The following is a 27,252-nucleotide window of genomic DNA, read 5'->3' as shown; positions in this document are numbered from 1 at the left end:
AGGAAGCTTCACTGCAGTCCATGTGGGCATCGGCTCCTCGACATCGCCATTGGGACTGTAGGTCCTCAGAGTCGAGACAGGCTCATTCTCGGAGGTCCCTTAGGAAAGTGCTTTCTGATACTGAGGAAGAGCGCGCGTGGGAGTCAGAGGAAGATCCCAGGTACTTTTTTTCCAATGAGTCCTTTGGGATTCCCTCTGAACCTTCTCCTCCACCCGAAAGGAGATTGTCTCCTCCTGAAAGCTTCTCTTTTTCATCGTTTGTGCAGGAAATGGCTTAGGCCATTCCATTCCCTGTTGATGTGGAGGATGAGCCCAGGGCTGAGATGCTCGAGATCCTGGACTACACCTCTCCACCTAAGGAGGCAGTAATGGCTCCTTTGCATAAGGTACTCCGGGAAGTCCTTATGCGAAACTGGTTGTTTCTTCTGTCTGGCACACATGATCCCTAAGAAGACTGATTCTCAGTATCAGATCCACGGTGAACCCTTGTCACCTCTCGTTTAGACTATTGCAATCTGCTTCTTGCTGGCCTCCCACTTAGTCACCTCTCCCTTCTCCAGTCGGTTCAAAACTCTGCTGCCCGTCTCATCTTCCGCCAGGGTCGCTTTACTCATACTACCCCTCTCCTCAAGACCCTTCACAGGCTCCCTATCCGTTTTCGCATCCTGTTCAAACTTCTTCTACTAACCTATAAATGTACTCACTCTGCTGCTCCCCAGTATCTCTCCACACTCGTCCTTCCCTACACCCCTTCCCGTGCACTCCGCTCCATGGATAAATCCTTCTTATCTGTTCCCTTCTCCACTACTGCCAACTCCAGACTTCGCGCCTTCTGTCTCGCTGCACCCTACGCCTGGAATAAACTTCCTGAGCCCCTACGTCTTGCCCCATCCTTGGCCACCTTTAAATCTAGACTGAAAGCCCACCTCTTTAACATTGCTTTTGACTCGTAACCACTTGTAACCACTCGCCTCCACCTACCCTCCTCTCTTCCTTCCCGTTCACATTAATTGATTTGATTTGCTTACCTTATTTATTTTTTTGTCTATTAGATTGTAAGCTCTTTGAGCAGGGACTGTCTTTCTTCTATGTTTGTACAGCGCTGCGTATGCCTTGTAGCGCTATAGAAATGCTAAATAGTAGTAGTAGTAGTTGATGAGGTCTCAGTTACCCCATAACTCCATGGTGGTGGACTCTGCCCTCAAGAGAGCCAAGAGCACTAGAAACTATGCCTCGGCGCCCCCGGGCAGAGAAGCTAGAACCTTTAATTCTTTTGGGAGAAAGACATATCAGGCTGCTATGCTCGCTGCCCATATCAAATCTTACCAGTTCTTTACGAGTATTCACTTGAAGAACTCAGTGAGGCATCTGTCTAGTTTGGTTGATGCCCTCCCTCCGGAGCAAACCGAACCTATTCACCAGGTGCTCAGGCAGCAGAAGGCGTGTTGTAAATTCCTGACCAGGGGCGCTAATGATTCTTTTGATGTGGCATCCAGAATCTCTGCTCAAGGTATAGCAATTCGCAGACTCTGATGGCTATGTGTCTCTGACCTAGACCATTCGGTCCAGCAAAGGATGGCGGATGTACCTTGCCGGGGGGGGGGGGGGGAATAACCTTTTTGGAGAGAAGGTAGAAGACTTGGTCGACCACATCAAGAAGCATACAGATGCTGTGGCTTCTCTCTCCCGCCGGGCGCCTTCTGCTACATCCTCCTCATCTAGGAGGCTTTTTGGGGGATCAGAGAGTGCTCCCTATTCCTATGCCAGGCGTAGGTACACTCTGGCATCCCGACAACCTACTCAGGCTCATCCCCAGCGCACTTGTTCTCATCAACAGCGTGAGGCCAAGGCCCCTGCTGCTCCCCAGCAAAAGCAAGGGACGGGCATTTGACTGGCTCCAGAACAGCATAGCCACAATAACAGTTCCATGCTGGATGACTTGCCGGTCGGGGGGAGGTTAATGTTTTTTCACCAAATGTGGCCTCTCATAACCTCTGACCAGTGAGTTCTTCAAATAGTTCAGTTAGGATACACACTCAATCTGGAATCCAAACCTCCAAATTGCCCACCGGGAGCTCATTCCTACATCTCCCAGCACAGGCAGGTACTTGCAGAGGAACTCTCTGCCCTTCTAAAGGCTCATCGGTCGAACCCATTTCACCAGGGAAAGAAGGGCTGAGATTCTATTCCAGATACTTCTTTCTGCAAAAGAAAACAGGGGGGATGCATCCCATCCTAGACCTAAGGGCGCTGAACAAATCCCTAGTCCGAGAAAAGTTCAGAATGGTTTCCCTAGGCACCCTTCACCCAATGATTCAGGAAAACGATTGGCTGTGCCCTCTGGACTTGAAGGACACTTACACTCACATCCCGATACTTCCAGCTCACAGGAAGTATCTTTGGCTTGGGCTGGGAACGCAGCACTTTCTGTACCGTGTACTGCCATTTAGTCTAGTGTCAGCTCCAAGAGTTTTTACAAAATGTCTAGCAGTAGTCGCAGCGTCGCTATGCAGATAGAGAGTGCATGTGTTCCTTAGCTCGACGATTGGCTAGTGAAGAGTACCTTGGAGGACGGTGCTCGGAAATTCATGTGGATGACTATTCAGTTGCTGGAATGACTGGGGTTTGTAATAAATTATGTCAAGTCCCATCCCACTCCTGTTCAGAAATTGGAGTTCATTGGAGCACTGCTGGACACGAGGACGGCTTGAGCCTATCTCCCCGAGGCAAGGGCAGATAACCTTCTGTCCCTGGTGTCCATGGTTTGAACGTCTCAGCAGGTCACAGATGTTGAGACTCTTGGGGCACATGGCCTCCACAGTTCATGTTACACCCATGGCATGACATGAGATCTGCTCAATGGACCCTAGATTCTCAGTGGTTCCAAGCTGCGGGGAATCTAGAGGATGTGATCCAACTGTCCACCGACCTTTGCAACTCTCTTCAGTGGCGGACAATCCAGCCCAATTTGACAATGGGACGACCATTCCAAATTCCTCAGCCACAGAAAGTGCTGACTACGGATGCATCCCTCCTGGGGAGGGGAGCTCATGTAGATGGGCTTCACACTCATGGAGCCTGGTCCTTCCAGGAAACAGGTCTTCAGATCAACCTCCTTTGAGCTTCGAGCAAGCTGGAATGCTCTGAAGGCTTTCAAATATCGGCTGTCCAACCAAATCATTAAGATTCAAACAATCAGGTTGTGATGTACTACTCTCTGTGTCAGGAAGCTGTCCAGATGTGGCTTTGGGCATGCCGTCACGGAATGTTTCTCCAAGTCACTTATCTGGCAGGCGTAAACAACAGTCTGGCTGACAGGCTGAGAAGGGTAATGCAACCTCACGAGTGGTTGCTGAATATGGGCATTGCCCGCAAGATCTTCCGAATGTGGGGCACTTTTTGCCACACAAATCAATCACAAGGTCCCTCAGTTCTGTTCCAGGCTTCAGGTCCACAATAGACTAGCATCATATGCTTTTCTCCTGCATTGGGGAGCAGGTCTTCTGTATGCGTATCCTCCTATACCTCTAGTAGGAAGACTTTGCTGAAACTCAAGCAAGACTGCGGAACCATGATCTTGATCGCACCCTGCTGGCCATGTCAGATTTGGTTCCCTCCCGGGTCTTGCTTGCTTCCAGAAAAGATTTCACTAAGAGGTGTTATTTCAAATGGAGGAGGCTTGCCATCTGGTGTGACAGCAAGGCCCTAGATGCTCTCTCTTGTCCTACACAGACCCTTCTTGAATACCTTCTAGATTCATCAGAGTCTGGTCTCAAGACCAACTCTGTAAGGGTTCACCTTAGTACAATTAGTGCTTATCATCAGCGTGTAGAAGGTAAGCCTATCTCTGGACAGCCTTTAGTTGTTCGCTTCGTGAGAGGTTTGCTCTTGTCAAAGCTCCCTCTCAAACTTCCACCAGGGTCATGGGATCTCAACGTCATTCTCACCCAGCTGATGAAAGCTCCTTTTGAGCCACTTAATTCCTGCCATCTGAAGTACTTGACCTGGAAGGTCATTTTCTTGGTGGCGGTTACTTCATCTCTTAGGGTCAGTGAACTTCAGGCCCTAGTAGTGGATGCACCTTATACTAAGTTTAATCACAACAGAGTATTCACATCACACTACTGCCTTGAGCAGGATACCTGACACAACAGTGGGTTTGGGCAGTTGGGGCTGCAGAATCTGTTTGGGGATTAGAATCCAACTCCACCCACCTAGGCCCATTTTATTCTGCTCCAGGCTGCACTCTTAAACTAGTTGTATATAGTTTCAAGTTAATCTCTGTTATGTCCTCACTGTTGCGAGGCTCAATTGACCAATGTTTATTGTTTTGAGTGAGCCTGGATGCTAGGGATACCCCATGTGTGAGTATATTTCAGCCTGCTTGTCCTCGGAGAAAGTGAAGATACTTATCTGTAACAGGTATTCTCTGAAGACAGCAGGCTGATTAGTCTCACAATCCCGCCCATCTCCCCTTGGAGTTATTTGTTTATGCTTTTGGACTTAACTGAGGGATGCGCTCGCGTGGCAGGTGGGAAGTCAGTCCGATCATGCACGGTGCATCGTTGCACGAGCGCCAGAAGGCTCTGGCAAATCTTTTTTCTTTATTTTTATGCCGATTCCCGGGCCAGCACGGATCGCTGAAACATGTATGAGAATAATCAGCCTTTTGTCCTTGGAGAATACCTGCTACAGGTAAGTATCTATGCTATTCTCCACTTTAGAAGTGTTTCCATTAGTTTATTCACCACCGAGGTCAGACTGCCAGGTCTGTAATTCCAAAGCTCCACCTTACTTCCACTCTTGTGCAAAGGGACCACATCCACCCTTCTCCAGTCCTCCGGGACCACACCAGACTCTACTATGACCTCTATTAAAGAGGTCAGTCAGTGGAGCCGCCTGAACTTAGGATGTATCCCATCAGGCCCCATTGCTTTGTTTACTTTTAGTGTAGCTAACTCCTTATGGACACTGTCCTCCAAGAATGGGTCTTGGTCTATCATACATCCATCCCCTTTTGCATTTGTTTTCTGCCTTTCATCCGTGAACATAGAACAGAAATATTTGTTAAACAGTTCAGCTTTATCCTTATCAGCTTCCACGTATTCCTCCCCTTCTGCTTTGAGCCTCACAATGCTATTTTGGCCTTTTCTCCTGTCACTTACATGCAGTGCATTTTTTCTAGCAAAAAAGGTGCCGGTACTCAAATGCCAGACCACCCTTCAGGGGTGGGGTGATCACTCAGGGACCCAACCCACAACAGCCAGGCCCCCTGCAATCAGTCACAGAATCTATAACAAGGCAGAATTGGTGTGTAGAGCCTGAGCTCTTTCATTAAAACTTTGGGAACATGGGTCAATTTTAGCAGACAATGGAAAAGGTGCCGGTACTCAGTACCCCCAAGTACCCCCTCAAAAAAAGCCCTGCTTACATGTCTGAAAAACATCTTATCCCCCAGTTTTACCGTATTAGCTATCTTTTCTTCCATTTGCCTCTTCGCTTTCCTGACAGCTTTTTCCAGCTTCTCTAGCTTATACAGGTATTCTCGCCTGTCTTTTTCTTTCTGAGTCATCTTATATTGTATGAAGGCTAACCTCATTTCCCTTACATTTTCGGCTACTATGTTCGATAACCAGAGCGGCCTTCTTTTCCTCTTTCCTTTTTGTAATTTATTAACATAAATTTTAGTTACCTTTAAAATAGCTCAAGTCATGTCCACTGCTGTTCTGCTTCCTTCAGTTGTTCCCATCCTGTTAACTCTTCCTTGAGAAATTCCCCCATCTTGGCAAAGTTAGTTCTTTTGAAATCCAGGACCTTCAATCTCGAATAAGCTCTCTCTTCTGTCTTAATACTGAACCACACCATTTGGTGATCCCTAGAAGCCAAATAATCTCCCACCGTGACATCAGAAACATGCTCTCTGTTTGTAAGCACCAGGTTCAGAACAGCTCTATCCCACGTCACTCACTACTGAAACAATTCTTCCTGTAGGGAATCCAAGATCCCTTTGTTTCTGGATGATCCTGCAGCAGGAATTCCCCAATTGACATCTGGCAAATTAAAATCACCTATCAGTACTACTTCCCCTTTTTTATCAATCTTGTGGATGTCTTCAATTAAGTCTCTGTCCATTTCTTCTGATTGTGAAGGTGACCTGTATATTACTCTGATATAAATATCATTTCCTTTCCCTCGCTCCAGTTTGACCCACAGCGCTTCTTCCATACCCTATGTGTTCTGTAGTTCTGTCACTTTAATATTATTCTTGGCATATAATGCCACTCCTCCACCCTTTTTTTCCTACTCTGTCCTTCCTGAATAGATTATAGCCAGGTATAGCTATATCTCAGTGATGGTTCTCTGTGAACCATGTCTCCGTGACCACCACTAAATCCAATTCTGCTTCAATTATTGTAGCCTCTAGATCTAGAAGTTAGTTTCCCATATTGCGAACGTTGGTATACAAGGTATAATCTGTTGGATTGGTCGTGAGCCCTTGAGCCCAGGCCAAGGCCCACTGATAGCAGAGGCCAAGGCCTAGGGGAGACCGACCCGCCCCTACACACCCCAGCTATCCCACACCCCAAGCCTACCCACGCGCAGCACCTCGTGAAGAAAGGGAAATAGGCATTCAAGGGGGCCTCACAGCTGAACTGGAACCAATACACTCAGACCCACTCGTACGGGCCTCATGGCCGAACTGGAACCGATACACACCCAGGGAGGGGAGAAAGAAACACAGGAGTCCCCACGGGACCCTAGGTGCCAGCCGCGCACTGAACACCAGCCACAGGGCGCAGGAAAAACCAACCACGGAGGGTCCACAGACCCAGGACAGAACCCCTCCCCCAGACTACAAGGAAGGACACCAAAGGAACCAGCACGGGGTGCCCCCCCCCCCCCCCCCCCCCCCAGGGGACTAGCGTAGGAAAGGAAAACTAATACGGAGAAAACAGCTAGAAGACCGGGCTGCCACAAGAACACCACAGCCAGGAACCCCCCCCCCCCCCCCCCCCCCAGGACAGAAGGGAGAAGGAGCCAACTAACAGCCACAGAAGCCAGAGACAGGTACAGGAAACAAAAGATAAACTAGCCCTCAAACCAGAGGCCAGAGGGAAAGATACAAAAGGGATGAAGAAAATCCCCTGTCTAAAACACACAGAAGACAGAGGCAGAGACACAGTACACAAGGGGTTAAACTTACTGAACCAGAAGTCAGAGGCAGGAACACCGAGGGGGAAGATAAGTGAATAAACAAACAACCCGAGGGACGGCCCCTAGACCAGCAGCCTGCCAGAACGGGGCAACGCCCCCACTGAGTAAACAAAGTAGCTGGCCTCCCACAGAGAACTGCAAACAGGGAGGGAAAGCCCCAGCTGGAGGCCAGTGAATTAATTACTCACACACACACACACACACACACACACGCGCGCGCTGACAGAGATGAACCCAAACAAAGGAAACTAAACAGCAAGCTGAATACACACACACACACACACACACACTCTACCACGAGATATCCCAAACAAAGGGAAAGTAACAGAAACCCTGAACAGGGAACACAGATACAAAACTAGAGCACAGAACAACGTTCTGACAGAGAACTGCAAAGGATTTAGTCACCAAGAAATGTAACACCAAAGCAGGGGAAGCAGGAACATGTAGGCTTAAGTATTACCCACTGACGTCAGCTCAAACCCTGACAGCCAATCAGGAATGACGTCCATACCCCTCCCCTGCCAGATCGGCAGAATCATAACATAAGGCTCTCCAGGTGTTACTCTTTTTTCCCCCTTCTATAGGGGTTTTCGATGTCCTACCTTCCTGATGATTATTTATGGATTTGGGGTCTTTATTACCCATCCCCAGCAAGTTTAGTTTAAAGCCTTCCTTAGTACTTTAGCCAGTCTGTTGCTGAAGACACTCTGTCTCTTCCTTGATAGATGGACACCATAGCCGTTCAGTAGCTCTTGGAAGATCATCCCATGGTCTAGGAAACCAATGCGCTCACACCGGCACCATCCATGCAGCCACACATTTAGCTCCAGGATGCAAGCTTCTCTCATTCAGCCTTTACCTTCAACAGGGAGGATAGATGAGAACACCACCTGCGTACCTAGGTGCTTCACCCTCTGACCTAAAGCCATGAAGTCTCATTTGATATGTTCAGTAGGATACTTAGCAGTATCATTTATGCCCACATGGATAAGCAGCATAGGAAATTGTACTCGCTCTTCCCCAGAATAGTGTCCAGGTCCTAAAAAATCTAAATCCCTCATCCTTACACCATTGTCACATCCACACAATTAGACTCTAGAGCTCTGCCTGCCTCTTGAGTCCTGCTTGTGAAATGGGGAACATTTTGAAAATGCTATTCCAGAGGTTCTGAATGTCAACTTTCTACCTAAGAGTCTAAGTTTGTCTCCCTGAACCTCCCTACCTCATTTTCCTATATTGTTTGTACTTGGCTTTTCCCTAGCACAGTCTAAAACCTTATCTAGGTGACACACCAGCAGACAAATTTACAAGCGATCATCATATCCACCAACCTTCTAGCTATCTACATGCCTAATGATCAAATCACCAAAGATAACAGTTGTCCTAACTGTTCCCTCCTGGGCAGAAGCCCCTGAAGATACATTCTCAGTATAAAATGAAATTGCATCCTCTGGAGTTAGGTCCTGCATACAGGATCACTTTCTGCCACTTCATAGTGATGCTTTCCTTCCAGGTGACCTTTCTACTCCATAGCAACACAGACGTTGTCAGGTTGGAATTGGGACTTCTCCAATATGTCCCTGTAGGTCCTCTTTATATACCTCTCTGCTTCAGCTCCTCCAAGTGGGCTAAGCTCCAGGGATCTGACTTCTTCCCTAGCACTAGGAGCTCTACACACCGAGTACACACATACATGACCTCTCACCATCTGGGAGATAATAAAAAATGTGACACTCAGTGCAAAAAACTGGATAACTCCCTTCGTTTTGCTGGACTGCTGCCTGTATCTTAGTATAAGTGAGTTGTTAACTAAGTTGTTAATGGAGTAAGAGTATATAAACCAAAGACTCTTATGATTACTAGTTTTATGCAATACTTTGCTACTGTTTAGTTATGTATTTTTTTGTTAATTTATTATTAGCTAACAGCTAATTACTGGCTGATGAAGATACCCTAATTAAACTTTCTATTCTCCTAATTGGCTTAAAAGCCTGTAAATCAGAGATCAGGTCTGGGGTGGGTAGGTAGGACTTAAATTCTAAACAGAGACTTCTTTTAAGTGCTAGCTGTGCTCTAAACTGGTGACAATTGTAATCTCTAAAATATCAATTTTAAATGCTAAACTAAACTACTCTCTAAAACAGCTTTATGTGAAGCTCTAACATAGACTTTCAATGCTAAACCATTCTCTAAATTGCCTAAGCTAAATAAGCAGAATAACTTAAAATACTGGAAGTACCTATTTAACCTGAAGTCTACCTTTTCTCAAGTTTGAATACAATTTCCTAGCAAGTAATATATTCACCTGTAAAGTTTGTTTTCCCCATAGCAGGTCCTCTCTCACTACCTCTTTTTCTCCCCCTTTGCATAGGACTATATGTGCTATCATACTGTGCCTCATATATGTAGTGATTGCTTGTGGGGACTTGTGTTTGAACAGATGAGCTGGGATATGACCTTATGAGTTTTGCTGGGTCATATGTGCCCTGTCCACATATGACATCCTCTCTTTATCCCGTTACCAGCCCCATCCTATCCTGCTGGTGATATTAATATAGAAACAAATATTTTCCAGAGCAGGGAAAGGTAGAACTAGAGGGCATGAATTGAAGTTGCTGGGTGGCAGACTTAGGAGTAATGTCAGAAAATTATTTTTCATGAAGAGAGTGGTTGATGTCTGGAATGCCTTCCCAAGCTTGGTGGTGGAGAAGAGACCTGTGGCAGAATTCAAGGTGGTGTAAGATGAACACAGGGGATCTCTAATTAGAAAATGAATGCTATAAAAAACAAAACCTAAAGGGTTGTATATGTGTTTGCATGTCACGTAGTGCTTAGATGGAAACTCTGGCTGTATCAGCTAGGGCCAGTTTATGGTCTGAGTCCTACATATAGCAATCCGGCTTAGGATGGGCTATAGAGAGCTTCAACTGAAACTCCAGTAATTTGGAATATGAGGACATTGCTGGGCAGATTTTATGGTATGTGTTCTGCAAATGACAAGATGGATTCGGATACTCTGGAGTGGGCTTTGATGGCAATCCAGTAGTTGGAGCATAAGATCAGAGCCGGGCAGACTTCTATGGTCTATATCTCTAAAACAACAAAGCAAGACCATGATCAAGTATATAACATCACAATCATTTTTTATTTTAATCTTGAATTGAGAATGAATGAGACTGTTGGACAGACTGGATGGACCATTCAGGTCTTTATCTGCCACCACTTACTATGTTACTATGATATGTCTCTGGCACATCTGCCCTTCAAACCGTGTGTGCCAATGTGTTGCATGGATTTAGTTCCAGACACATCATTTCCCTTACATATCCTATCTTCTACTTCTACTTCTATCCCACTGTTAGTTGGTGTACCTCAGGGATCTCTCCTGGGACCTCTTCTCTTCTCCATCTATACTTCTTCCCTTGGTACTCTGATCTCATCCCATGGTTTTCAGTACCATCTTTACGCTGATGACTCCCAGACCTACCTCTCCACACCAGAAATCTCAGCCGAAATCCAGGCCAAAGTATCAGCCTGCCTGCCTGACATTGCTGCCTGGATGTCTCAGCGCCATCTGAAACTAAACATGACCAAGACTGAGCCTCTTATCTTTCCCCCTAAACCAACCTCTCCTCCTCCCCCATTCTCTATTTCTGAGGATAACACTCTCATCCTTCCTGTCATCTTGGGGTCATCTTCGACTTCTCCCTCTCCTCTGCTAAAACCTGTCGTTTCTTTCTCTATAATATCAGCAAAATTCACCCTTTTCTTTCTGAGCACACTACCAGAACCCTCATCCACGCTCTTATCACCTCTCGCTTAGACTATTGCAACTTGCTTCTCACAGGTCTCCCACTTAGCCATCTCTCTCCTCTTCAATCTGTTCAAAATTCTGCTGCACGACTAATATTCCGCCAGGGTCGTTACGCTCATATTAGCCCTCTCCTCAAGTCACTTCACTGGCTTCCTATCCGTTTCTGCATACAGTTCAAACTCCTCTTATTGACCTATAAGTGCATTCACTCTGTAGCTCCTCAGTACCTCTCCACTCTCATCTCTCCCTACATTCCTCCCAGGGAACTCCGTTCACGGGGTAAATCTCTCTTATCTGCACCCTTCTCCTCCACTGCTAACTCCAGACTCCGTTCCTTTTATCTTGCTGCACCATATTCCTGGAATAGACTTCCTGAGCCGGTATGTCAAGCTCCATCTCTGAAATTCTTCAAATCTAAGCTAAAAGCCCACCTTTTTGATGCTGCTTTTAACTCCTAACCCTTGTTCACTTGTTCAGAACCCTTATTTTATCATCCTCACTTTAATATTCCCTTATCTCTTGTTTGTCCTGTTTGTCTGTCCTAATTAGATTGTAAGCTCTGTTGAGCAGGGACTGTTTCTTCATGTTCAAGTGTACAGCGCTGTGTACAACTAATAGCGCTATAGAAATGATAAGTAGTAGTAGTAGTAGTGTTCTCTTCCCATCTCCATCCTTCTTTTACAACTTACCTTTCTGGGGAATGCTTCTGCTTGTTGAAACAGTTTCTGAGTCTCTCCCAGACCCTTCTCATGCAGATCTGGTGCATACTCCTACCAGGCACAGGCAACAATTTGTGTTCCTGTCCTAAAAGCAGCCTGGCCAGGAGAAAAGTGTCAACAGGTCCAAAATTGGGATGTCAGGTGACAGCAGCCATTCTGTGAGTGTCCTCATGCCTGTGATGTCAATGCATATATCACATACCTGTACACATGGACATATGACAGCATGTAGAGATCACTGGATGCTCCAGTTAATAAGAATGTTTACATTTTCTGCTGTATACATGTCTATTCTGTAAAGGGTGCACCCAACTTTGCACCCTTTATAGAATATGTGCATGCCCCTATTTAACTGCGCACTTTATAGAACTGCCCTTCATAATGACAGATATCAGTATAAAAAGGGCCATTTTGGGGGACAGACAGGGGTGGCACCAGAAACCCTTCCTGTACCAAATGGATAAGTTATCTGTTTACATTAGACCTGCTCTAGGTCTGAATGGAAACTGCCAGTGCAATCACTGCTTACATGCACATTAAATTGCACTACTTATTAGATATATTTAGTGACACTATCCTTAGAACTGAAACTTCAGTGCTGGTGCTTACTTTTAAATGGTAGCCCCCAACTGAAAAGCAGTCCCTATGTTATAACTAGCTCAATTTAGGACAACTTTCAGCTGTTAGCTAACTGGTTAGGCTGTGGCTCAAATTTCTCCTAAAGTTAGACACCTGGAACATAGCTGTATGGTGAGCAGCATCTAAAGTTAAATTCTAGTACTTAACTTTAATCATATGTTTATCAGCACACTCAATATATGTATGTCTGGTGATTGCTCCATCTCTCCTATATTTAGAGTTAGTCCTGCTATTTATTATTTCTACCTTCAAGCTCATAGGATCAGATTCAGTAAATGGCACTGAAAGTTAGGTGCAGGAAAAATTTGCTCTCAGTGCTATTTTATAAAGGGCTCTCTGGGCTAAGTGCATATTCCAGCGCCTAACTTTGGGCATGAGGACTTATTCCAACTGAAACCTGGTATAAGTCCTGACATGCAACTAGGGCGCGCAACCCTCAAATTCTATAATACTGCATGTAATTCTTTGGAACACCTCTGACCCACCCATGCCCCTCCCATAGCCATGCCCTCTTTTGGGTTGCACATGAGAAAATTTGGGCACGGATCATTGAAGAATCATGCTGCTTCAGGGAAAAATCTCTCATAATATATCATCCAAGATATTCTTCAACGTGTGCAACTTCTGTGAAGTGCAGACAGATGAAAATTGTTTTTGGAAGTTGCATATGTTGAAGAATATTTTGGATGATAAATTAGGAGAGACTTTCCCCTGAAGCAGTCTGAAACGGTGAAACAGGGAACCCCTGTCGGGATTTGGACTATTTGGAAGTAAAATAGAAGATATAAGCTAAAGATTGAAAAACTATGATCATCTCCAAGATAAGTACTGTGTATATTGAGTTTAGCAACTCTAAATATTTTTTCAATTACATTCTGTATCTTCAATTAATATTTTCATTTTTTGAAAGTATAAGAATTGTTAAGTGGAGTTTTTTTCTGACCAATGATAATGTAGAGCCTCCTATATATTTGAAGGTATATCCTTCAAGTAAGTGTGTCTCTTTTTCTTTCTAATTTAGGTCTTTTTTCCTCCACTTTTTTCATTAGTTACCTGCTAGGTGACCTTTTTGAAGATACAGAATATCATTGTAGAATTGTAGTGTTTGTGCAGTTGATAGAATTCTACAAATTATTTATATTAATGATTTCAATTACCCAATATTGACTGGTTAAATGCCACATCAGGGAGTGCAAGAGAGGTAAAATTCCTAGATGAAATAAATGATTGCTTCTTGGAGCAACTGGTGCAGGAACCAATATGAGGTGGAGCTATTTTAGATCTAATCTTTAGTGGAATGCAGGACATAGTACAAGAGGTAATGGTGTTGGGTCCGCTGGGAAGCAGTGATCATAACATGATCAAATTTGATTTAATAATTTGAGTGCAGTCACTAAGGAAAACTACTGTAGTAGTACTTATTTTTTGAAAGGGTAACTATGATAGAATGAGGACAATGGTTGAAAGAACTCTGAAAGGCTCAGCAGCAAAGTTTAGGACTTTAAATCAGGCACAGATGTTGTTTATAAATACCATTTTGGAAGCCCAGACCAGATGTATTCCATGTATTAAAAAGGTAGAAAGAAGAGCAAAAGACATCCACATGGTTAAAGGAAGAAATGAAAGAGGCTATTAGAGCCAAAAGAACATCTTTCAGAATATGGGAAAAAAACAAATCTTAATGAAGAAAACAAGAAACAACAAAAGCACTGGCAAGTTAGATACAAAGCATTGATAAAGAAGACTAAAAGATAATACAAAGAAAAACTTGCCTTGGAGACAAAAACTCATAGTAATAACTTTTTCAGGTATATCAGAAGCATAAAGCCTGTGATAAAATCTGTGGAATATTAAATCATCAAGGAGTAAAAGGGGCTTTCAGGGAGAACAGGGCCACAGCAGAGAGGCTGAATTCTGTAGAAAATGTAAGAGATCTACCAATACCAGAAATGGTTTTCAAGGGTGACGATGCAGAGGAACTGAAAGAAATCTCAATGAACCTGGAAGATGTACTGAACCATTATCAACAAATAAAAGATTAGTGAATCACCTGGAATAGATAGTATACACTCCAGAATACTGAAAGAACTCAAATATGAAATTGCAGATCTGCTGTTAGTGATCTGTAACCTGTCATTAAGATCATCTCTAGTACCTGACGATTGGAGGGTGGCTAATGTAAAGTTGATTTTATTTAAAAAAAAAAAAAAGGGATCCAGGGGTGATCTGGAAAATTACAGAAGAGTCTGCCCAACAGTCACATTCATTATCAATTCAAGATTTAAAATCAACAATGAATGTGATATTATATACTTGATCATGGTCTTTCTTTGGTGCTTCTGGGACATAGACCGAAGAAGCCCACCAGCCACCACTTTTTTCTCCACCACCTGCCTCGGGAGGGCATTCCAGGCATCAACCACCCTCTCTATGAAAAAAGAATCCACCCTGCAACCTCAATTTATGTCCTCTAGTTTTACCATTTTCCCTTCTCTGCAAAATATTTGTTTCTATATTAATACCTTTCAAGTATTTAAATGTCTGATCATATCTTCCCTATCCCTCACCTCCTCTAGGGTATACATATTCAGGTCTTCCAGTCATCATTTTGTCACCTTCCTCTGGACTGCTTCAAGTCTTCTTACATCTTTAGCAAGATACGGCCTCCAAAACTAAAAACAATACTCCAAGTGGTTACACCTCTCTCTATACCGCCTAGCATCCTTTTGGCTATGGCCACTACCTTGTCAAACTGTTTTGTCACCTTCAGATCCTCAGATACTATCACCCCAAGGTCCCTCTCCCTGTCTATGCATATCAGTCTCTTACAGCCTAACACATATGGCTTCCTTGGATTTCTACTCCTTAAGTGCATCACAGTGCACTTCTTTGCATTTAATTATAATTGCCAAACATTAGACCATTCTTCAAACTTTTTCAGATCCTTTTTCATGGTTTCTACTCCCTCTGGGGTGTCCACGCTGTTACAAACTTGGTATCATCTGTAAAAATGTAAACCTTACCTTCTAACCCTTCAGCAATGTCACTCACAAAGAGACTGAACAGAATCGGCCCCAGTACCAATCCTTGAGGCATTCCACTACTCACTTTTCCTTTCTGTGAGTGAATTCCATTAACTACCACCCATCTGTCAGCCAATTCCTAATCCAGTTTACTCAAGATCCTCCTAGTCAAAGGCTTTACTGAAATCTAAATAGATTACATCTAGCATGCATCCTCGATCCAATGCTCTGGTCACCCAGTCAAACATTTCAATCACCTTCGTTTGGCATGATTTACCTTTGGTTACACCATGTTATCTCGGGTCTTGTAGTTATTGGATTCCAGGAAATTCACTATCCTTTCCTTCAGCATTTTTCCATTACTTTTCCAATAACCGAAGTGAGGCTTACCAGCCTATAGTTCCGAGCTTCTTCTCTGTCACCACTTTTGTGAAGGGGGACCACATCTGCTCCTCTCCAATCCCATTGAACCTCTCCCATCTCCAAGGATTTATTAAACAAATCTTTAAGAGGACCTGCCAGAACCTCTTTGAGCGCCTTCAATATCCTGGGATGGATCACATCCGGTTCCATGGCTTTGTCCACCAGATTTTCAAGTTGTTCACAAGAGTTGTTAAAAAGATACAGGATAATTAGAAAAGGTTCAGAAAAGTGTGACCAAAATAATTAAGGGGCTGGAACTCTTCTCATATAAGGAAAGGCTAAAGGGTTAGGGCTTTTCAGCTTGGAAAACAGACAGCTGAGGCGGAATATGGTAGAGGTCTAAAAATACTGAATGGTGTAGAACAAGTAAAAGTAAATTGATTTTTTTACTTTTTCAAAAAGTACAATGACAAGGGACACTCAAGGAAGTTACATGGTACTACTTTTAAAATGAACAGGAAGAAATATTTTTTTCACTGCCATAGGATGTGGTATCAATGGTTAGTATATCTGTGTTTAAAAAAAGTTTGGACCAATTCCTGGAGGAAAAATCCATAGTCTACAATTAAGATAGACATGGGGAGATCCACTGCTTGTCCCTGGGATCAGTAGCATGAATCTTGCTACTATCTGGGATTCTGTCAGGTACTTGTGACCTGAATTGGCCATTGTTGGAAGCAGGATGCTGGGTTAGATGGACCATTGGTCTGACCTGGTATGGCTATTCTTATGTTCATAATCTGATGTTTTCGGAGCTGTTGATGTGGAATGCTCAGCAAAACTCTATTGTAGTAGTATAATTGCATCAAGATGCAAGCCTATAAAACTAATTGTAGTTGGAGTGGCTTCAGAATTGGTTTTATCCTTCATAGTAGTTTTTGATTTGCAAGTGACTTCCTTCTCACTCTGATGTAACTTCCGCAAGGGCGGGACACAGTGAGGGAAGGCCGGCTGACAAAGCGATTTTCCTTCTTTTACTCTCAGACGCGAGGCTCCGCGCTGCCGCTTCGTAGATTTTAAAAAAAATGCTGGGTCGGGTGGCAAAAGAGGGTCGTCTGGCGGCACGGAGCTGGTAGGCAGGTAGGGACTGGGTCGGGGAGGGGGGGGGCTCAGACGGGAGGTAGGCTCAGATGGATATGGGTGGCTGGAGGGAGGGGGAGCAGGGGAACGAGGAGAGTCGCTGGACATGGGTGGAGGGCATGGGGGGTGGGGGGGTTGCTGGACATAGGTGGATGGAGGGGAGGGCAGGGGAGACAGGAGAGTCGCTGGACATGGGTGGATGGAGGGAAGTTTCTGGACATACAGTAGGTGGATGGCAGGGGAGGGCAGAGGAGGGTTGCTGGACATGGGTGGATGGAGGAGAGGGAAGGGAGAGAGAAGAAATGCTGGACATGGGTGGATGGAGGGGAGGGCAGGGGGGAGAGGAGGGTTACTGGACATGGGTAGATGGAGGAGAGGGCAGGGGGCAGAGGAGGGTTGCTGGACATGGGTGGATAGAGGGGAGGGCAGGGAGAGAGAAGAAATGCTGGACATGGGTGGATGGAGAAGAGGGCAGGGGGAGAGGAGGGTTGCTGGACATGGGTGGATGGAGGGGAGGGCAGGGGAGGGTTGCTTGCTGGACATGGGTAGATGGAGCTGGATCCACTGGACAGTCAAGTCATTAACAGTTAATGCACAGACAAAATCAATAGGAATGGCCCAAGGTCTCCTGTGGTGAAGGTTCTTATCTGATCTCCCATTCTTTTCTTCCTTTTCTCCTGTCTGTATTTCCATACAGTTTTCTCTTTCTTTCCTTTCTAGTTTACTAGTTTTCATAACTCATGATATTACCTAAGCCTGCTACTGCTGTTTCCTCCCCAGTAACCTGTCAGATCTTGCTTTGTGCCAGCTATTCAATACCCACAGCAGGAGATAAACTGCAAGGAGGTTTGCGTACCAAAGTGGGAACAAAATTTAAGATCAGGATGTGATTGGTCCATTCTGGTTATAGGAAGGACAGAGGTTGCTTGTTGCATAGCAGGGGAGACAGTAAGGTAAGGACATATCCACAACATTGGAAGAAAGGAGGCTGCAAGAGAGGTGGTCCAGTTTGTAACAGAGACAGAAATAATAGAGGAACAGCGATGGCTGTACCAGTGGTAAGAAGGATGGTGGAAGAGAGGCTTCCTGATCTGCTGTGGGTGGAAGAAAGGAGACTCGGGATATAGCAGCAGCAGGAGTTATAGTGAGAGGAAGGCTAGGACAGCAACATTTGATGTCTGTGCAGTTTCTCACGATTCCTTGGCCATTGTTTGATGTTTTTGCAAAAAGCAAATACTGAGATGGTGTCCACAGCCATGGAATCATTGGAAACTGCAAATAAAATAATATAATATAAACCATCTTGTCTAGGTAATAACAATCTTTATCTATTTCATAAGTTTGTTTTGATGATTGAACAAATTTTAATAGTTCGTATTGAGATAAATAGCATTCATACTAAGCAAAATACTGTATTTAATAAAACATTTAGGATATCTTCTTTTTCTGTGAGAAAATGGTGAAATATAAATACAAGAGAGTAAGAAACAAAATGTATGGAAAGTATTGGCAATAGCTATTTAGAGTATGCGAGTATGCTAAGACAATAAATTCTACTATGTTATCTACTGGAGCACCTTATCTTTTTATTCTAAGAAGCACATACCAGATTGGTTTCAGTAACATCTAAACCCTCCATCCTCTAATGTCTCTAGTTTGAATCCAATAAGAAGCCCTGTGACTTAACTCATTTTCAATATATCATTTAAATCAATGATAATGTCAGGAAATATGACAATTTATAGGTGAGCACTACGAAAGAGTTTCCCTTTATAAAGCAACAGCTTATCCTTTAGTGGAGCTAAACCTCTTTTTTTTTTTTATCTCCACTAAAGTTTAGTAAGCAGTGTTGGTTGTGACCCAGGGGCTCTAAACTATATAAAATGTATCACAACTAACAAAGCCATCAATAACAGTGACACTTTTGAATAGCAATGACATTAGGCATGTGTGCTCAAAGCACTTCTGCCAGCTAAGAGGCAGAGAGGGATATTTTCAAAAGAATGTCCAAGTCAGAATTGGGATGTCATGCTCATAATGTCCAAAAAAACCTATCCATCTCACAGCAATTTTCAAACAGGAAAGATGTCCAGATTTCCTGTTTGAAAATGTATGAGAAGGACATCCTTGCACTGGAGACATCCATCTTGAACAACTATTTTACAAACTGAAACATTTAAATTATAAACAGGGGAAAACAAGGCACAGGGGCATCTGTCTGGTAGTATTCATATTAAAATGACTAAAGAAACATCCTTACGGAACAGAGGAGTACGCCTATTGATTAGTGCAGTGGACTGTAAATCAAGGGACACAGGTTCAAACCCCACTGTAACTTTTTTTAAAATTTTAATAAATGTGAGCCCTTCAGGAACAGAAAAATATACTGTATCTGAATGCAAACCATTTCAATAGGCTTCAGGCTTGCAGATGTCTTATGTCTTTAGGTACAATAAGTATTTTTCTGCTCCTGGAGGGAGCCCCAGGAAAAAAATAATAGAGTTACCTTGGGATTTAAACCTGTGTCCTTTAATTTATAGGCCGCTACACTTATCACTAGGCTGCTCCTCAGATCTGCTTCCTGTTTTGTTCAGAATGTCTATAATACCTGAAATGTGTCATAGAGCTTGGTTTCCCCTTCCGGAGAGCAACCACTGGGTAATTAAGGAGAGGTCATGCCTTAATCCCTTAGAGCACCTTTTTGTAACTTGGACATGACTGAACAGGTCTAGATAAAAATGTTCTATTTAGACATGGATGTTTCTTCTCATTTGAAAATCGCTGTTGCATATCCTACTTTTGAGCCCCCCTCCCCCCCTCTATATGCCACCTAAAACATGCCCCCTTTCCTATTTGGACAAACTGCAGTGTGAAATGTCCAAAATTGGGATTTGGATTTTTTTTTTTAGCAGGTAGGCCTTTTTAAAGCATTTTGAGGTGCCCATCTGCTTTGAAAATGAGCACCATATCTTCCCAATGAAAAAAAAAATCTTTTAATGTTTCCATCAGCAAATGAATAATTGGTATTGGTACTATAGACCATTAAAGATTAGAGACGTTGGCCATTATTTTAGAAACATATTTGTGTAAATGGTGGCATGTACATGTATATATAAACACCAATTTCAGAAAGCTGCTATTTACGTTTGGAGACTTACACCATGTAGTCATTTCAAGGGGGCATGGTTTGGGAATGATTTGGGCAGGACTAAAAAAACTATGCATATGTTCCCCATTTTACCAAGGGAATGCATGTGTATGAGGAGCAATTTCCATGTCAGGCTGTACATCAGGACAAAGGTATGCATAGGTTTTTAAAAAGTGCTGGTTTTGGCCAGGGCTTTACAAGAGCAATTAAGGGAGTCAATCTCCTTAATCCCATGTAATTTATTTGCATCTTCAAAATGAAACCAAGTTAATTGTAGCCTTGCTTCTTAATTGGTGGCACTTAACATATACAGTTTTGTAAAATGCAGCAGCTATATGGGAAGTGATGCCATTTGCACTTCGAAGTTGCAAAATCACTGCTTCCATGGGTAAATGCAGACACCTCTAAGTGGAAGCTCAAATTCATGTGCACTCTCTTCAGGTTTTTTAGAAAAGGCTCTGTGTTTGCAAATTATTTTCTAACTATCACTGGAATTAAGCATGGACCAACCTGGATGTCTCAATTCTATATACAATGTAAAATGGGACTAAAATGGAACTTGTTATCTATTAGTTCCTGTTAACATGAAAAAATATTGATTTCACTTCTTTTAAAGTGTTGTTAAACTCTCTTTTTAAAGTAATTTTAATCTAAAATATTGATAGGTTTATCATAGCAACACTACCTTTCTTATATATTTACTAGCCGTTAAGCCCGTTAAAACGGGCGAGATTTCCAGCTATCCTCCTCACCGCCGCTCCTTCCCCCCTCCGTGCCGGGCCCCCTGCACTGACCTGACAGCGCTTCCACACGGAGGTGAAAGGCGCTGTCAGGTCAGTGCAGGGGGCCCGACACGGAGGGGGGCGGGAGCGGCGGCGGGGATGGGGGGGAGGGTGGAGGTTGGTGCGCGCGATGTTCATTTCCAGGCTCCAGCGGCAGCGTCCGACAGTCCGACTCCGTTTCCCTCTCTGTTCCGCCCTTTGACGTCATCACGTCTTGACGCGAGGGCGGGACAGAGAGGGAAGTCTCTACTGCGCATTTGCAGGTGAGTCGGTCACTTGCCATTTATATGTTTGATCAGGCAGGCAATGATTTTTCTTACAGTATAGCTACCTAAACCATCATCTTCTAGCTCACAAATTATTCTTTATTCTTACAAGGGTCTTCCTAGCAGCTGACATTACAATGTTCAAAGTTGTAGCTCAATGTGGAATAATAAGAAAAGTTTATTTTCTTCATTTCTTACTTGAGTTCTTGTGAGCTGGTGGCCATCATGCTCCGAATACTTTTGTCAGCCAAAGGGCAGCCCGACAGACTGTAAGACATGTCAGGATATCCATGTAAGTGAACCTGCTTATAAGTTAAGCACTCTTAAACAAGAATCACACCATACAAAGAAATAAAATAGAAATAAATGTGATGCAGAAAAAAGCAATGGTGAGGTGGGGGCAGTGCTGTATATCGAATTCCATAATAGTTAACCCTCTGAATATGTTTAGAAAACTTTGCATGACTTCAGACAATACAAAGTGGAAAATTATTTTGTTTACAAAAAAGAAAATGCAATAATTTGTATTTCTTTTTTTGATTAGGTGAGATAACTGGTTTGATTTTGATAGCATTTTGGATATATTTTGAACTCTACTTAAAATAAAAGGACTCTACCCAAAGACATCATACAAAACACAAATTTGCATGCTCTAAAAGTCCACAGATAGTACTCAAAGGGTTAACACATAGCTCAACATTTTATTTTGACAGCATTGTTGAGGTAAGCTGAAAACAATAAATTGAAAAGACAGAATCCACCATGAAAAAAAAAATGAAGTCACACCTTCTATGTGAGGCGTAATTACCAGTCACATGACCACTCCCATCACACCCTGGTGTTGGACATCTGCCACCAAACAAAAACAAAAAAAACAGCCAAAATAGTAAGTATGTTAAAAAAAAAAGAAGACTTTGTTTTAAATAGTTTCATTGTTTCCAGTTTAGCTGCACTGTCTGCAAGGGCCTACAAGCATCCTAAAGAAAAGCTGCAAAATGAGCAGGATTATGAAAATGACGCTTCAGTATAACTGAACATCATTAAAAACACGCAACTATACATTAGCTGCATACGTCATTTCAATGGTGATTTAGAACATACAATATGTTGCAAATGAACAGTAGCATTCTTATATTGCAAGGAAAAGGGGAATATACACATTTGTTTAAATAAGCAAAAGGAAGAAAAAGATAAAAGCAGAAAAAAGCAATTTCACCTCTCATAATGCTTACGTTATTAATCCTTTTTGCTTTCTTTGCATTGAGGGTATTTGGATTTAGGGCTTGGTACTGTGACTTCCCCAGGGTACCTTCGTTCTTCAAGAGCTTCTTGAAATGGATCCAAATCTTCTGGCTGTAGGGAAACATACAGTATAAGTCCCACTTAGGTGAGGTTGCAAAATCTCCAGAAAAACATTGTTAGGGTTAACTATAACAGTGTCCTATAAGATATTATCGCTGTGCTGTCAGAAAATATTTTGTCCATATTATGCCTCAACATTTTACCTGCTTAGTAGAGGCATAATCTCTGCTGAGTGCTATAATTGATATTTCAAGGGACGTTACATGAATACATTTATCCCAACATTTATAAACCCCTAAGAAGAAAATCTGGTGAGAAAAAGGAGGTTTTAGATTCTTACTCAAATTACTCATGTCAGGAAGGAAACACTGAAACAATAGAAAACAAATTAAGGATTGTCCCTCCTATAGAAGAGTGGTTGAAAAGTTGCAAGCACTAAAGAAAATTATTTTAGCAGAATAAATTTTAAATCATTTATTTATGTACAAGACTTTGATATACTGCTGATGGCTAATTAAGAGCCTCTTTTACAAAGTCTCGCTAGTAATTTCAGCAGAGCAAATGAGAGGAAGCCCATGGAATTCCTATGGGCTTCCTCTCCTATGCTGCATAGGAGTTGCTAGCACAGCTTTGTAAAAGAGGCCCTACTAACTTTTACAATTTTAAAACATAAAGGGATGATAAAAGAGATGAGGGAGCAGTGGAGCAGAAAAGAGTAAGGTTACTATTTGGCTCATTTTCGAAAGAGAAGGACATCCATCTTTCAACATAAATAGGAAGATAGACGTCCTTCTCCCAGGGACATCCAAATCGGTATAAACAAAACCCGATTTAGGACGTCTCCAACTGCACTCCGTCGCAAGGACGGCCAAAGTTCAAGGGGGTGTGTCGGAGGCGTAGTGAAGGCGGGACTTGGGCGCGCCTAACACTTGGACGTCCTTGACCCATAATCGAAAAAAGCAAGGACGTCCCTGATGAACACTTGGACGTTTTCACCCGGCCCTGTTTTTTTCTTACGACTAAGGCATAAAAAGGTGCCCGAAATGACCAGATGACCACCGGAGAGAATCGGGGATGACCTCCCGTTACTCCCCCAGTGGTCACTAACCCCCTCCCACCCACAAAAAACATCTTTAAAAATATGTCGTGCCAGCCTCTATGCCAGCCTCAGATGTCATACTCGGCTCCATTATAGCAGTAAGCAGGTCCCTGCAGCAGTTTTAGTGGATGCAGTGTGCTTCAGACAGGCGGACCCAGCCCCATGCCCCCCTACCTGTTACATTTGTGGAGGAAACAGCGAGCCCTCCAAAACCCACCAGAAACCCACTGTACCCACATCTAGGTGCCCCCATTCACCCCTTAGGGCTATGGTAGTGGTGTACAGTTGTGGGTAGTGGGTTTGGGGGGGGGGGGGGGTTAGGGGGCTCAGCATACAAGGTAAGGGAGCTATGTACTTGGGAGAAATTTATGAAGTCCACTGCAGTGCCCCCTAGGGTGCCCGGTTGGTGTCCTGGAATGCCAGAGGGATCAGTGCACTACAAATGCTTGCTCCTCTCACAACCAAATGGCTTGCATTTGGTCATTTTTGACAAAATATCCAGTGTACCTGAGCTACTACTGAAAAAGGTGTGAGCAAAAAGGAAACAAAATAAAATAAAAAATGGATGTCTTTGGTTTTGAAAATCGCTGAAAGTCAGAAACGTCCATGTCTAGGGACGTCCAAATCTAGGGACGGCGAAATTTAAGGATTTGGACATCCCTGACGGTATTTTCGAAACGAAAGATGGATGTCCATCTTGTTTTGAATATACTGGTTTCCCCGCCCTTGGATTTCGCCATTTTGTAAGGACGTCCAAATCGCAACTTGGACTTCCCTTTCAAAAATGCCCCTCCACATAAACCGAGAGGCCCTTTTACTAAGCCATAGTAGGTATTAGCGCTTGCCTACCGCACATCAAAAAGCACTGCCGTGGTACAGCCATTCAGCATGTGCTAATCCCTCACTAAAAAAATAGTTTTTATTTTTTAGCGCCACAGGCTTGTCAATGGGTGCAGATTAGGTGTGCCCTGCACTAATCGGGTAGCACGGGTACATTGCCCTGCACTGCTCAATTAGTGCAGGGGTCCTCAATGCCTTCAAAATAGGTGACAGTAAGGGCTCCCTTGGTAATAGCAACGCTCTAATTGGGAAATTAGAGCACGACCATTACAAAAAAATATTAAAATGAGGCCATTTTACCACCATGCTAACAATGGCCACAATGCATGGGAAACCCTCACACTAGCAACAGCACCGGCCACTTTTTAGCATGGCTTAAAAAGTCCCCAAATGCTTTCCTGACACTTGATTTTTTTTTTTAAGGAAAAGTCCATTTCGTTAGATACATGAAGCAGTTTTGTCCTAGAACGCCCATGGCTCAATAAATTGGTTAGTCTATAAGATGCCACTAGCCTCACTCAGCTGCTACTGGTTAGCACAGCTACCCTTAATTTTACAGTATTATAGTTATGAATGCCAGTAATTTGAAGTAGCTAACTAGTGGATGCTAAATAGTAGTTAAACCAGATTCTAAGTAATTTCTAGTCCACTTTAATAGTGTTAGCTGCATAGATCCTGGTGAAAATGGATCTTTGTTCTGCAGGCTATGTAGTTTTCTCTATTATACAAAGAGATAAATTATCAAATGATAATAACGTATATGAGTTTTCAAGATCACACAAGTTCAAGGAATATTTGCACTCTAAAAAGTTATATGCAATATTTTTGGTCAATATTATATTGATCCCTTTCACTTTCTCAAGATTTTATAAAGATCACCATTAATAAACAATAAATATCACACATGCAATACTTCTAAACTACCTTACAAATTAAGGGCCCTTTTTATTATAGTACATTAGGCTGTTAATGCATGGATTAGGGCATATTAACAGCTATTACACAAATGCGGTAAAAGGGGTCTCAGTGCATGACAAAAACATGCGCTGATGCTAGCGAAGGGCCCTATTTTACTGCAACTTAGTAAAAGGACCCCTTATTGCATGCTAAACCCTGGATTCTATATATGGTTTCCAAATTTTAGGAGATTGATCTAACATGCACACACAACTTAGTTGAATAAGGAGCCATTAATGGGCAATAACTGGAGGCTAAAAACCAATTATTGACATTAATTGGCTTCAATGAGGATTTACATGTGTAACGCCGATATTTAAAAAAGGTTCCAGAGGGGATCTGGGAAATTATAGACCAGTGAGCCTGATGTCGATGCTGGGCAAAATGGTAGAAAATATTATAAAGAACAAAATAACAGAGCATATTCAAAAGCACAGATTAATGAGACAAAGTCAGCATGCATTCAGTGAAGGGAAATCTTGCTTCATCAATCTATTACATTTCATTGAAGGGATGAACAAACATGTGGATAAAGGTGAGCTGGTTGATATTGTGTATCTGGATTCTCAAAAGGTGTTTGACAAAGTACCTCATGAAAGACTCCAGAGGAAATTGGAGAGTCATGGGATAGGAGGTAGTGTCCTATTGTGGATTAAAAACTGGTTAAAGGATAGAAAACAGACAGTAGGGTTAAATGGTCAGTATTCTCAATGGAGAAGGGTAGATAGTGGGATTCCTCAGGGGTCTGTGCTAAGACCGCTGCTTTTAAACATATTTACAAATGATTTAGAGATGGGAGCAACTAGTGAGGTAATTAAATTTGCTGACAACATAAAGTTATTCAAAGTTGTTAAATCGTGAGAGGATGTGAAAAATTACAAGAGGACCTTACGAGACTGGGAGACTGGGCGTCTAAATGGCAGATGACGTTTCATGTAAGCAAGTGCAAAGTTATGCATTTGGGAAAGAGGAACCCAAACTATAGATACGTAATGCAGGGTTCCACGTTAGGAGTAACCAACCAAGAAAGAGATCTCGGTGTCGTTGTTGATGATACGTTGAAATGCTCTGCTCAGTGTGCTGCGGCGGCTAAGAAAGTACATAGAATGTTAAGTATTATTAGGAAATGAATGGAAAACAAAAGTGAGGACATTATAATGCCTTTGTATCAGTCCATGGTGCGACCACACCTCGAATATTGTGTTCAATTCTGGTTGTCGCATCTCAAAAAAGATATAGTACAATTAGAAAAGGTACAGAGAAGGGCGACGAAAATGATAAAGGGGATGGGACGACTTGCCTATGAGGAAAGGCTGAAGCATCTAGGGCTCTTCAGCTTGGAGAAGAGATGGTTGAGGGGAGATATGATAGTGGTCTATAAAATAGTGAGTGGAGTGGAACGGGTAGACATGAATCGTTTGTTTACTCTTTCCAAAAATACTAGGACTAGGGGGCATGTGGTGAAGCTACAAAGTAGTAAATTTAATACGAATAAGAGAAAATGTTCCTTCACTCAACTTGTAATTAAACTCTGGAATTCATTGCCAGAGAATGTGGTAAAGGTGGCTAGCTTAGCGGGATTTTAAAAGGGTCTGCACGGCTTCCTAAAAGAAAAGTCCATAGACCATTATTAAATTGACTTGGGAAAATCCACTGCTTATTTCTGGGATAAGCATTATAAAATGTATTTTGTTTTTCTGGGATCTTGCCAGGTATTTGTGACCTGGATTGGCCACTGTTGGAAACAAGATACTGGGCTTGATGGACCTTTGGTTTGTCCCAGTGTGGCAATGAAGGAGTGGAACGCCGGATACTGCTCGAATACTATGAATACTACTGAGCAACAGGACAACCTCATGTTTTTGTGCCTACTGATGGACTTATACTTATGCACTCTACCTCTGCTTTTGGCTGTTTAGCCACACCTTATCACTGCACTGGA

The 27,252-nt window shown here is 43.0% G+C and overlaps 1 protein-coding gene across 1 annotated transcript in view; it reads right to left on the bottom strand.

Annotated features, from left to right (window-relative positions):
• Positions 1-27,252, bottom strand: part of MYT1L (myelin transcription factor 1 like) — a 901,397-nt gene that overhangs the window by 289,158 nt on the left and 584,987 nt on the right. Inside the window, 2 exon segments of the mRNA XM_030198923.1 lie at positions 21,311-21,379; positions 22,329-22,465. Of these exon segments, the coding sequence (XP_030054783.1) occupies positions 21,311-21,379; positions 22,329-22,465 (206 nt within the window).

This window comes from Microcaecilia unicolor, chromosome 3 (genome assembly GCF_901765095.1).
Source record: "Microcaecilia unicolor chromosome 3, aMicUni1.1, whole genome shotgun sequence".
NCBI lineage: Eukaryota > Metazoa > Chordata > Amphibia > Gymnophiona > Siphonopidae > Microcaecilia > Microcaecilia unicolor.
The sequence above is the reverse complement of the archived record's forward strand: the minus strand, read 5'-3'. Positions and strand labels throughout refer to the sequence as shown.